Consider the following 13,460-nt stretch of genomic DNA (forward strand, 5'->3'; position numbering starts at 1 on the left):
AGAAAACCGGAAGTGGCGCTGTAGCTCAAGTGGTAGAGCACTCGCCTTGAGCTGAAGAGCTGAGGGACAGCGCCCAGGCCCAGAGTTCAAGCCCCACGGCCGACAAAAAAAAGAGTCTCAGAGACTTTCCTGCCTGGGCTGGCTTTGAACTGTTATCCTCAGCTCTCAGCCTCCTGAATAGCTAGGATTACAGGCATGAGTCACCAGCATCAGATCACTGTTGCTGATTTGTTTTTGGTTTTCCAGCTATTGCTTTTCATTGACCACCTTGGGTTCTTGTCTGTTTAAACAGTTCCTGGGTCAGTCCAAAGTTTACAGTGAGTTTACGCAGGCTTAGCACTTGTTCTGTAGCTACCTCTTTCCTGAGGTCTCTCCCCTTGGTTTGGAGCCCAGACCCCATCCTCTGACAAGTCAACAGCCCTGAGCTTCAAGCTCAGATTCCAGCTGTCTAAGCCTATGGCTGGGGAAATGTGGGAGGTGGAGGGGGCAGCGACATAAGTAAGAAACAGAGCTGGTGTCCTTCCCCTCCAATTTCCACATTGTTTCCATGACTTTTGATTCCCAGGACCTTTAATAGTTACATATTAAAGTTTTGTGTAGGAACTCTAATTATTACTGGGAGAAGAGTTTGTCTAATCAAGTCACTCTACTATATGCAGAACCAGAAATGGAAGAAATTACAACTTCACTGGCTCTACCCCAAATGTTTTACAGCAAGGTCATGCTTGTGACCCCAAATATTTATATTTGTACTTTTTCCTAGCTTGACAAGTAGATATGTAACATCCAAATGATAAAATATATGTCCTAATCGACAGCATAACCTCAAGATTTGCAGGAGTTTCATATAACCTTTCTTTTAAGATTCCCTTTTATGTATATTCATTTTTATGTTTTCCATACATCCTTCCCTCTTCAAATGCTCAATTTTCAGTAGTTAAGTCTTAGGAGAGATGTTTTTCAATTCCCCATACGAAGTGGAGTATTCAATAGTGTGTGTATTTTCAAACTACCAGCATATTTCTTATCGAGAATAAGCAGTTCACCCTTAGTATATGATTGCCATCAAGATGGTAGCTGACCTAGCAGCTTCATGCTTCTTTCAGACTCTACATTTGAGCCTTTTCAATTTCTACGAAGATAAGCAATCTCAAAGAAGGTGTTATTACACAGCCTTCTGGAAGCTTCTAATTGAAAATACTTTGTAAGCCTATCATTAATGTTAAAAAAATCTCTTAAGTTCTTTGTATTTAAGATCAACAGTAAAACACTTAAGTAGAAGAAGCTGGTGCTGGTAGTTTATGCCTGTAACCCAGCTATTTGGGAGGCTGAGATTGAGAGTCTCACAGTTTGAGGCCAGCCGAGACATACATGTAAGACCCCTTCTCAATTAATAGTTGAGTGCAGTAGTGTGTGCCTGCCATCTCAGCTACAAGGGATATTAAAATCAAGACAATCATGGTTAGAGGCCAGTCTGGGCTGAAACATCACTATGACTGGAAGTCAAGTATAGGGAGGTCACAGTCCAAGTACATGCTGGAGTGGAAAGCATGGCTCAGATGTACAACACCTGCTTAGCAGATTAAGGCCTTGAGTTCAAACCTAGTACTGCAAAAACAAAACAAAACAAAGTACTAGAAAAAAACCCTTAAATCTTGTATGTGCAATGTTCTTTAAAAAAAAAAAAAACCCAAAACCAGCCAGGTACCGGTGGCTCACACCTGTAATCTTAGCTACTCAGGAGGCTGAGATCTGAGGATCGCTGTTCAAACACAGCCCAGGCAGGAAAGTCCATAAGACTCTTATCACCAATTAACCACCAGAAAACCAGAAGTGGAGCTGTGGCTCAAGTGGTAGAGTGCTAGCTTTGAGCTGAAGAGCTGAGGGACAGCGCCCAGGACCAGAGTTTAAGCCCCATGACTGACAACAAAACAAAACAAAACACTAAAAAAACCCAAACAAACAAGAAAGCCAGGTACTGATGTCTCATACCTGTAATCAAAGCCTGGGCAGGAAAGTCCATGAGACCCTTTATCTCCAATTAAGCACCAGAAAAACTGAAAGTGGTGCTGTAGCTAGAGTGTTAGCATTGAACAAAAAGAGCTTAGGGACAATCCCCAGGCCCTGAATTCAAGTGCCACAAGAAAGAAAGAGAGAAAGAGAGAAAGAAGAGAGGAAGAGAGAAAGAAAGAAAAAGAGAGAGAGAGAAAGGAGGAAAAGAAGTAAAGAAGGGAAGGAAGGAAGAAAAAAGAAGGGAAGGAAGGAAGGAAGGAAGGAATTAAGGAAGAAAGGATGGAAGGAAGAAGGATGCCACTACAAGTTTCTTTTCAAAAATCTCTTTAGGGTTCCAAATATAGGGTTTAATTGTTTGCTATCCATGAGCAATGGATCAAGAGAGATAAGTAATAATACCTGAGATATAGATCACACTTGAAAATCCACAGATGTCAAAGATGTTGATGATTTTCTAGCTCAGGACTCTTGCTTCTGTGTCTCTGCCTGGAACCTACTCAACACCTTCACTTAGCAAGATAATATTTAGAGCTCCACACGATCAATTCTCAACTCCTCCTCTCCTTTGTCAGTCACCTAGCTTCTCCTCCTGCCGTCTCCGTTGACGGCAACCCCATGGTCCCAGCTGCTAGGCTCCAATCTTTCTCTTCTTCTACACATAAACAGGATGCCCAAGGCTGTTCATTTCACAACGAATTCCAAGTGTGACCATACCACCTCTGCTGCCACAATCCTAGCAAGTCACGGTCCTCTCACCCATGTGTTGTGGTAATAGCCTTTTAACCAGCTCCCTGTTTCCATACCCAACACTTCTCACTCGGTTCTCAACAGACCAGCCAGAGAGGTTCTGTCAAAACACACATCGAATTATGTCCTGCCTCTGCTCAAAACCCGCCAAGACTTCCCATGGGAAAGGCACAGCTGTACTTGAGCTCCGTGAAGACCATCTCCTCTCCTTCTACTCTCCCCTGGCTAGGGCAAGCTGCTACTTCCCATCACCAAAACCCATCCTTCCTTCTCTGGGGACTTCCCTGGTGTGATTTGACCTACATGAGATATTCTGAGTGATGCTTTCCTGGAACTTGTCACAGAAATTTGTCTACTTCCTTCCTGCCCACACTTGCAATTCTCTTTCTGTCTTGGTGGTTTGGCGGTTGCTGTATCAGAAGACTGCAGATTGGATACTTTGTAAAGAAAACAATTTTTGTGCTTATGATTTTGGAGCCTGGGAAGTCTGAGTCCCTCCTTCTGTTTCCTTGCTACATCACCCCATAGCAGAAGACTAGAGGGGTGAGAGGGAGCAGTAAGAGCTGTATTTGTTTGTATAACAAACCCATCCATTCCAGCCTGTAATCCTAGCTACTCAAGAGGCTGAGATCTGAGGATCATGGTTTGAAGCCAGCCTGGGCAAGAAAGTCTATAAGACTCTCATGTCCAATTAACCACCAAAAAGCTGGTAGTAGAGCTGTGGCTCAAGTGGTAGAGCACCAGCCATGATGGAAAAATCAAATAAGAGCATAAGTCCCTAAGTTAAAGTCCCCATTGTGGCACACACAAAAACATGCAGTTAGAAGAGACTCATCAGGTATCTATGTATCATTCAAATTGAGCCCAAACTCCCATAATATACAATGGATCGTATAAAATATAACAATTGTAGAGCATTTAATACATTAAGTACCATTGTATAACCACCACAAATACTGTGGAAGTCAATGATAGACTTTGTCGTTTTTCTTTCTTCCTTTTCCCCCCTTCCACAGAATGTGCTAAGGGAAATATAAAGAATAGAGTCAATCTGATTATATAAAATAATATTTATAAAAATGAACTCCAGGAAATGGAAACAAGAGGTTTTCTTCTTTAAAAAAAATAGAGGCAAAAAAATGTAATTAACCCAGAACTTATCTCTGTGAAACAATTTCGACCTTTCTCAACTCACACTAATATTTTTCTACCCATTTTCACCAGTGTCCTTGGGGTGTGTTAGGACCAGTTCAAGAACTACTATGCTTACAACCTGAACACTGCAAGTGCCTTACTAGATGACTGTCATCTCTAGACACTGTATTACATCTTTAAAGACACAGGAAAATGCATGGTTATGGTGCTCATTACTGAGAACCTGTCTTCTGTCCAGCAAAGTGTCCATTGGGAGCACTTTGGCTCAGGCTCCCTGAGGAGCTCTCACTGATATGGACCCTTCCTGTACCTCCAGCCAGTTCCATGGGTGTAGAGAGTGAATGGCAGGGTGCTCATGCTAGAGTTCATTAGGCAGTAGTGCCGGGCTGAGGTCTTCAGAAGTTATTCCTCCTTCTCCGGGGTCTCATGGGGCTATTGCATCTTTCAGTGTCCACACAACGTGGAGAACTTACCTCTTCCTCCTGCTAGGTCCTAGGATGGGACTCTGTATGAATTTAGAACTTCTGCTGGAAAACACTGAAAGAATAAGATGTAGTGTTGGAGTGAAAATTTGATTCGTCTATTCCTTACTGGATTATTTAACCCTCCTTCTACCAAACCTGGTGCTCTCCCACTTGAGTCACACCTCCACTTCTGGCTTTTTGGTGGTTAATTGGCGACAACAGTCTCACACACTGCCGAGGCTGGTTTCAAACCTTCATCCTCAGATCTTAGCCTTCTGTGTTAGCTAGGATTACAGGAATGAATGTGCCAACCCAAGGCACATTCTAAGTAGTCAAGTTGGAGTGTGAGGTGTTATCAGTATGCAACTAGTTTTGATTTATGATGTTACCAGTTCCTGAGCATCACCGTGACATTTTTTCCTGGCATTTTTACAACTGATCCAGATCACTGAGATCACTGGCACTTCTGTCACCACTTGCTCGGGCAGCACACGTATAACATTTCACAGACTACCGGCAAACTTGTTCTCATCAAAGAATTGGATCTCAAGGATCTAGTGGCCATAGCTGACAATCAGGGGGGGATTCTCCATCAGTAAGTATAGGAGAATGTTGAAATATATCCATTCAGTTTTTCTCGAGTGTATAAACTTGTCTAATCTTAGACAAGTTTACTAATTGAATTTTTGTCTAAATAGGTCAAGATTTAGAAGTAGTAACAGGGTAGCTGTGCTTTAGATGCAAAAGGCAGAGTGTGTGAGATGGTGGAGAAAAGGAAATGAGGTGACTTCAGGAAACTGCATCAGTACTGTCGTGAAATAGATATCTCCAGGCAGAGGCTCTTCAAACCTTTCTCTTAAGGAACATTTGAAAATACAGTTTGTTTCCCCATTGTTTCCCCAGGCAGAGGCCTTCGCTGGCAGATGGGTGGCATTTTCACTCAGTGATGCCACAGGTGGCTGAAATTCTTTCTCTGTCTCTCTTCTTGTCCATCCCCAGGGCCCTCAAGGAGCTCCTGCTTTAAAAGCTTTATCAGAAAGCCAGAAAACACAACAGAAATCCTAACGCCATGTAGGTAGTTCAGGTGTCTAATTGAGGACCAGAAAAGCTTGCTGTAATGGCTTACTAATTTAAAACACATCATGGATGGAGCAGCCAAAGAGAATTTGTTTGCTTTGCAGTAGGAGAAATGGAAATAAAATTAATAGGGTGTCAGTAAATGAATTTGAAAAATGTAAGGCAAAGGGATTAGTGGTAGGAGCTCAGGTAGTTTGTCATGTGTGGGTTAAAGATAGAAATGGCAAAGGGTAATTGTTGGCTTTCTAAAAATCTTAGATTGCCTTTATTTATGATACATAAGCTTTAAGGAATGATGAAATATATTTACCTAGTAAGTAAAATAAGCACAACTAAATATTATCTCCTCATAAATATGTAGCAACGAAACAATTTCCACATAAACACACTTTCAGTCTATTTGTGTATCAGATATTTACCGTATTTTACATAAGAAATGAACTTATAATATCACTGCTAAGGAGTGCCAGATATAAATAAATGGGATACCCAGATGAATTTGAATTTCTGATAAATGATGACTACTTTTTTTTGCTATATATATCACAATATTTGGAGGTGATATACTCAAAAATGACTCATTCTTTGTTTGAAGTTCACATTTAATTTAACAGATTTGATTTTCATTTGTTAACCCTGGCAACTCTATCACTAAAGCAAATTCCATCAAAAGGAAGATGCAGCTCTCCAGGAGGCAGAGATTACAAGGATTGCAGTTGGAGGCCAGCTGGGGCAAAATATTAGTGAGACGTCCCCATCCTACCCATCAATACTTACTTAGGGTTCATAAAACTCACTATATCATGCCATGTACCCCACTTCAATGGAACCTCATAGATAAATGTCTTCATCAAAGCTAATGTGTGGGGAGGAATATGGTGCAGAAGACAATCTGGATTCAAATCCCAGGCCTTGCACTGACTTTCATGGTAGGTCACAGGACAACAGTGAGGTCCAATAGCTACATGTTCAGGGATGAGAACAGAACTGTATACAGTGAGTGCTGTTTTGAGCCACTACCAGCTGACAGTTTAGTAGTGGTCATTTAAAAGAAAGCATAGACCTTGAGTATTCTGGATACCCTTTCCTTTGAGAAAATAAAAAGTGGGCTATAGAGTCCTAGTGCACCTATGCTGTGGCAAGCACAGCATAGATTTATTAGGTTAGAATATTAGGGTTTTATGGGTCAGGTGACCTACACAGAACACTCGATGGTTTAAAATGGAACTTGACTTACTGTAAGTCAATTACTAAAAATGGGTATTATATACAATTTTGAGAATGTTATTTTGTTATGATTGTAAAAAGTTCTTTCCTTCCTTTCTTTTCCTCTTCCTTCTCTTTCTCCTCCTTTTCTTCTTCCTCCCCCTCTTTTTCCTCCTCTTCTTTCTCTTCCTCTTTCTTCAGTGTTACTGGGTTTGATTTCAGGGCCTTGGGCTTACAAGGTAGGTTCTTTACCACTTTAGAAACACCCCTAGTCAATTTTTTACTTTAGTTATTTTTTTAGATGGAGTCTTTTTGCTAGCCTGTCCTTGGACTATAATCCTCCTCTTGGACTGTAATCCTACTATGTTTGCTTCCAGTATAACTTGAATCACAGATGTGCACCACCATACCTAGTTTGTTTGTTGTAAGGAGATCTCATTAGCTTTTTGCCTAGGCTGGCTTTGAACCACAATCCTCCCAACCTTTACCTTCCATGTAGCTGGGATTACAGGTGCATATCATTCTGCCCAACCTCTCAAAATTTGTTTCTTATGTAATCTGTCACCTTTGCTTGAAAACTACGTATTTTCATTCAGTGTTAAAAGCACATTTCAAATTTTATTTTTGTGGTGTTGAGGTTGAACCCAGGACCTTTGTGGTGTTGGGGATTAAACCTAGTACCTTAGCTGGGCGCCAGTGGCTCACACCACCAAGCTACTCAGGAGGCTAAGATCTGTTGATCACAGTTCAAAGCCAGCCCGGGCAGGTAAGTCTGTGAAACTCTAATCTCCAATTAACCACTGGAAAACTGGAAGTGGCGCTGTGGCTCAAGTGTTAGAGTGTTAGCCTTGAGCTGAAGAGCTCAAGATCCAGAGTTCAAGCCCCATGACAAAAATACAAAACAAAACCCAGTAGCTTGAATAAGTTGGCAATGCTCCCCACTGAGTACACCCATCACCACTTCACATGTTTCTAAGAGGTCTTCTGTGATAACATAGTACAGTCAAAGGTATTTCTAAAATAAACTACAAAATGGTTACATTAACAAGTTTTAGTATTTCTTGAGAAGCTTCCAGGCTCACAATATGAATAATTCACCTTTCTATTTGTGTTTTGAAATAATCCAACTATACCACTTTAGATGTCCTCATTACATTTCATTGAACATCAGCAATTACATTTATGAAGAATAACAAAATAACATTAAAGCTATATTTGAATAAAACATCTCAATTCTAATTTTGAAATCTAATCAGAAATACAATAATAACTCACCAAATACACATTGTCATTCTTAGGTTGTTTCTTTTAGGAGGACCATCATGTTAAGAAAACATATTCAAGTTAATTGCTAAAAAGTAAAAGTTCTTTAAAGAATTTCTTTGTTTTGATTTTAGACAGGGTCATGCTGTGTAGCCCAAGTTGGCTTAAACTTGAGATCCTCCTGCTTCAGTTTCCCAAATACTAGAATTATAAACATATGCTACCATACCAAGCTAAAAACAAAGTTCTTTTAAAAATAATTGTTAGCTACTCAGGAGGCTGAGATTTGAGGATCACAGTTTGAAGCCAGCATGGGTAGAAAAGTCCCTGTGAGACTCTTATCTCCAATAATTACTCAGAAAAGCCAGAAGTGGTGCTGTGGCTCAAGTGGTAGAGCACTAGCTTTGAGCCCAAAGAGGTTCAGGGACAGTGCCCAGGCCCTGAGTTCAAGCCTCAAGACAAAACAAAAATAAAACTTGGAATGGAGCTGTGGCTTAAGAGGTACAGCACTAGCCTTAAGCACAAAAGGCTTAGGGAACAGTACCTAGTCCCTGAATTTAAGCCCTAGGACCAGCACACACACACACACACACACACACACACACACACACACACATACACACACACACACACACACACAGTTTTTTAAAAAGGCATAATTGCCAAAAAGCAGAAACTTCAACTCCTGTACACACACACACACACACACACACACACACACACACACACAGTTTTTTAAAAAGGCATAATTGCCAAAAAGCAGAAACTTCAACTCCTGTTCCAGCTAGTAAGCTAGGTGAAGCTAGACCAACATTTAAACATTTTTAACCTTCCTTTTCTTCAGTTATTTTTGTTTGTTCCTTTGGCAAAGTCCAGCCTTTTGCCTGTCTTCTACGTGCTGTTAGGAGTTCCCATTGCTGGACAAGGTTTCTGTATACTATGGAATATTTCCAACGGGTATTTTCTTCCACTGAGTAGCAATTCCACTCTATTTCTTCATTTATAAGAATCTCCCAGCTCAACAAGAGAGTGAGCTGCTACCTTGCATTTCATTTCCTGCATGCATACCAACATGGCCCCTGGGGATATCTTTCATAAATCCTCATTGCCAAAGGTAAAAAGAGGACCCGCTCTATCCAAATAACTGACTTCAGAGCCCAGCCCGGACAGACACGCCTCCCACTCGTCTATCCTGTCTATCTTGGAGGAGGCTGCCTGTTGAGGAAAAGCCAAAGTGGGTATGAGAGTCCAGCAGTCCCCTGAGATTTTCAAAGGGACTTTTCCTGCTGGAGAAGCTGGCCTGGTGATCGAGGCTGTAGGGTCCAGGGTTTCTGGATAAATGGAGATCGTGACATTTTCAGCAGCATAGTTACAGCTGGAAAGGCCAGGCACCTCTTGCCCACTGTCACTGTGTCTCAGAACAGGGTGCTGGTAGGCCTGGCAGGACACTTTGGTGGTGGTGGTGATGACTGTGTGCAGGGCTGGTGGGGTGGTCAGGTACCTGCAGGGCTGCTCTGGGTTAGAATAAGGGCATGTGGCTTTGGCCTGGCATTGTCCATGGTCAGTCCTGTCCTCAGGACCAGCGTTTCCAAGAGTTGGTTTCCAGCCATGCTGTTGATTGAAGTCAAAGCTTCTTTCGTAGTTGCTATGGGCGTTGACATCATATTGTAGTGTGTTCAGATGAACCAGGTCTGTGTCCTTAAGGATATCCGTAGAGTCATTGCAAAGAGTCAGATATGGGCTTGAATTTGTCTGTCCAGAATTTACAAATTCATAGCTGCAAGAGGACCGAGGCAAATAGATCCTTGGGTTTGGACATTTCTGAAAGGGGAGTGTCGTGTCTTCTTGAAAGGAAGCCAGGTCGTAGTTAGCTCCAGCAGCCTCAGTGTTTGGGAAGGAAGGGCCAGACTGCCCTGGAATTGGGAAGCCGGTGTCAGACATTATATCAAATAGCTCAGGGGCCTCCAGGGGAGGCATGCTGTGGAAATGTCCCCTGGCATCTTGGTCCTGTCCTGCCTACAAAAGGACATAAATACAGACAGGTCACATGGAAGTGATGTGGACATCTTTCTCCATAACAACAGCCAGTCCCAAAAGATAACCCAAACCATTTCGCTGCAGGCACTGTGTGGGGAATCATGTGCTCCTAAAAGACCTGATTTGAGACTGGGCCCCGAGGTTGCTAATCCACCCACACTGGATGGATCTGAGGGGCCAGGGCTCCTGTTCTCCCCATGTGCTCCTAGGAGCTACTCAGAGCTGCATTCAAATCCTGACTCTGGCCAGGCATCAGTGGCTCATGTCTGTAAACCTAACTACTCAGGAGGCTGATGTCTGAGGATTGAAGTTCTCAGCCAGCCTAGGAAAGAAAGTCTGTGAGATTCTTCTCTCTAGTAAACTACTCAGAAAAAGCCAGAAGTGGTGCTATGGCTCAAGAGGTAGAGCACTAGCCCTGAGCAAAAGAAGCTCAGGGACAGTGTCTAGGCCCTGAATTCAAGCCCCAGAACCAGAAAAAAACAAATCTGGACTCTCTTTCTCTTGATTGAACATTGAATATTTTAAATATGGGGGCTCAATATATCTACCTTCTCGTAAGGCTCTGTAACCATTGAATGTATGAGACTCCTAGACCCATGCTAGGCACGTGGAGAGGCTCTAGTTCCCTAATCCTAACACTAACACTGCCGGTCAGCCATGCTTGGGTGGAGGAGCCAAATAGATCAAGTTGGTTAGGGAAATTAGATCTGTTTTTGTGTAAATAAGGTTAGAGTTTGAATTGTAAATGTCTCTCAAAGGTCTGTGTGTGCTTGGCCCCAGGGTAGTACTATTGGAAGTGGTGGAATTGTGATGGGGTGGGGCCTAGTGGGAGGTTTTAGGTGACTGAGGATATATCCTTAAAGGGGACAGTGGGACCCTGGCCTCATCCTACTGTTTCTGGGGATGAGGTACGGGCTCCCTTTGGCCATGCAATCCTTTATCATGATAGGCTGCCTTACCATAGGCCCAAAGCCATGAGCCAAGAAACCAAGGACTGAAACGTCCAAAACCAAGCCAACTCAAACCTTTCTTCTGTTTGAGTTGAGTGTCTCAGATATTCTGTTAAAGTAGCAGAAAGCTGACTAATACCAGGCACTGGCAGCTCACTCGGGAGATTGAGATGTGGAAAACTGTGATTCAAAACCAACCCCAAGCGGAAAAATCTTTGAGATTCAATTTCAATTCACTAAAGGCCAGGCTGGAAGCATAGCTCAAATGGCAGAGTATCAACTAACTGTGAGCAGGAAAGCCAAGGTGCTAAGTTCAAGCTCTGGAACAAAAGAAGAAACAGAAAAAAGGAAGGAAGGAAGGAAGAAAAAAGAGAGAAAGAAAGAGAGAAGGCAAAAGAAGAAAGAGAGAGACAAAGAAAGAAAGAAGATAGCAAAAAGAAAGAAAAAGAGAATGGAACAGGACTAAAAAACAAGAGACTAAAAGAAATACAAGGACCCTCTCATGGATAACTTGCTAACTCCTGGGTGATGCAGACATATACTTCCCCTTTTAGCACAATTTGCCTTTTGAGGTTTCAATTACAGTCAACCAACATCCAAAAATATTAAATGGAACATTCCAGAAAAAAATCTATACATTTTAAGTAACTTTAATTGTAGCATATTTTATAGTTTTATTATCTGTTACTACGCCTGATTTATGAAGTACATGTTACCATAGGTGTGTATGGACAGAAAAAAAGCATGTGATACTCAGGGCTGGGTACAATTTGCACTCAGGCCTCTACTGGGGGTGGCTGTCTTGAACACTCCCTCAAAGAAAAGAGCGCTTCACTCTAGTTCTCTCTGTATCACTGTGAAACAATCACCCTGGTATCACAGTATCAAAACCCATCCTCACTGCATCTACTTGGAGAGATTTTTCACTGTTTTAGTTTTTGGTGTGTGTGTGTGTGTGTGTTTTTGGTCGGTTGTGGGGCTTGAACTCTGGGCCTGCGCGCTGTCCCTCAGCGCTTCAGCTCAAGGCCAGTGCTCTACCACCTGAGCTACAGCATCACTTCCTTCACTGTTTTAAAGAAGCATTTAGAAGCTAGGTGCCAGTGGCTCAGGCCTATAATCCTAGCTACTCAGGAGGCTGAGATCTGAGGTTCACACTTCAAAGCCACCTGGGGCAGGAAAGTCTGTGAGACTCTTATCTCCAATTAATCACCAGAAAACTGGAAGTGGTGCTGTGGCTCAAGTAGCAGAGTACTTGCCTTGGGCTGAGGAGCTGAGAGACAGTGCCCAGGTCCAGAGTTCAAGCCCCATGACAAACCAAAAAAAAAAAAAGAAGAGAGAGACAGAGAGAGAGAGAGACAGAGAGAGAGAGAGAGAGAGAGAGAGAGAGAGAGAGAAAGAGAGAGAGAGAAAGAGAGAGAGAGAAAGAGAGAGAAAAGAAGCATTTAGAACTCCCTACCCCAAGGTTTAATGACATTTGTTGTAGAGATAGATGTTTTTTCACACCGGATCACACTTTTGTGATTCACACATGGCATTCATATTTCAGTCACTTATCAGGGTATCTTGCGATAAAAGTGAACACAAATCAGTGCACAGGCAGCTCTCTCTTACCTGGGTTTCTCGGACTCTCTTTCTCTGTGGCTGGTAGAAAGAGGCCATCTGCCTCTTGAGCATACTTCTTCTAGTTTCTGTCTCTGATTTACTCTCTGGTCTTGGGTGATCATGAACTCCCTTGGCCTGTGGTAAGGAAGAAATAAACCACCTGTTTGTGCTTCTAAAGGAAGATAGCTATTCTGGTAGCTGGTCAAAAACAGATTCATTAAGACTTTTCCAAGATACCAAGTTATTGTATTATTTTTTTCAGAATGACAAAAAATTAATGCAAACAACCATCATCAATAATAGACTTTTAAACGACTAACTTGTTTTACCATACTAAGTGAACTAGGACTTGATTCACTATATCGGGCCCTAAATGAGTGGAGTGGAGTGGTGCAGGCCTGTAATCCCAGCACTCAGGAAGCTGAGGCAAGAGGATCACAGATTTTAGGCTAGTCTAGATCACACAGTGAGATCATGTCTGCAAACAATCTTCTTTTAAAGGAGCATAAGCTGGGCACCAGTGGTTCATGCCTGTAATCTTAGCTAGTTAGGAGGCTGAGATCTGAGGATTGAGATTTGAAGCTAGGAAGGTCTGTGAAACTCTTGTCTCCAGTGAACCAACAAAATACTGGAAAAGTGGGTGTGGTTCAAGTGGTAGAGTTCCAGTCTTGAGCAAAAATAACTAAGGGATAATGCTCAGGCCTTAAGTGTGTGTGTGTGTGTATGTGTGTAAACAGAGAGAGAGAGAGAAAGAGAGAGCACATAGTATATAAGCTAGTGGTCACCAGAGGATCAACTGCTTATTTCTTTTTTAAAAAAATCTATCTATCTATCTATCTATCTATCTATCTATCTATCTATCTATCCATCCATCCATCTATCTATCCATCCATCTATCCATCTATCTATCCATCTATCCATCTATCTATCGATCGATCGATCGATC

The 13,460-nt window shown here is 42.2% G+C and overlaps 1 protein-coding gene across 1 annotated transcript in view; it reads right to left on the bottom strand.

Annotated features, from left to right (window-relative positions):
- Positions 1–9,017: 9,017 nt before the first annotated feature.
- Gcm2 (glial cells missing homolog 2 (Drosophila)) overlaps positions 9,018–13,460 on the bottom strand; it is an 8,760-nt gene continuing 4,317 nt past the window's right edge. The window contains exons 4-5 of the mRNA XM_013016631.1: positions 12,524–12,649; positions 9,018–9,941 (exon numbers count right to left, since the gene is read on the bottom strand). Coding sequence (XP_012872085.1) covers positions 9,018–9,941; positions 12,524–12,649 — 1,050 coding nt within the window. The remainder of the gene's footprint in view (positions 9,942–12,523; positions 12,650–13,460) is intronic.

Source organism: Dipodomys ordii, unplaced genomic scaffold, assembly GCF_000151885.1.
Source record: "Dipodomys ordii isolate 6190 unplaced genomic scaffold, Dord_2.0 Scaffold32, whole genome shotgun sequence".
NCBI lineage: Eukaryota > Metazoa > Chordata > Mammalia > Rodentia > Heteromyidae > Dipodomys > Dipodomys ordii.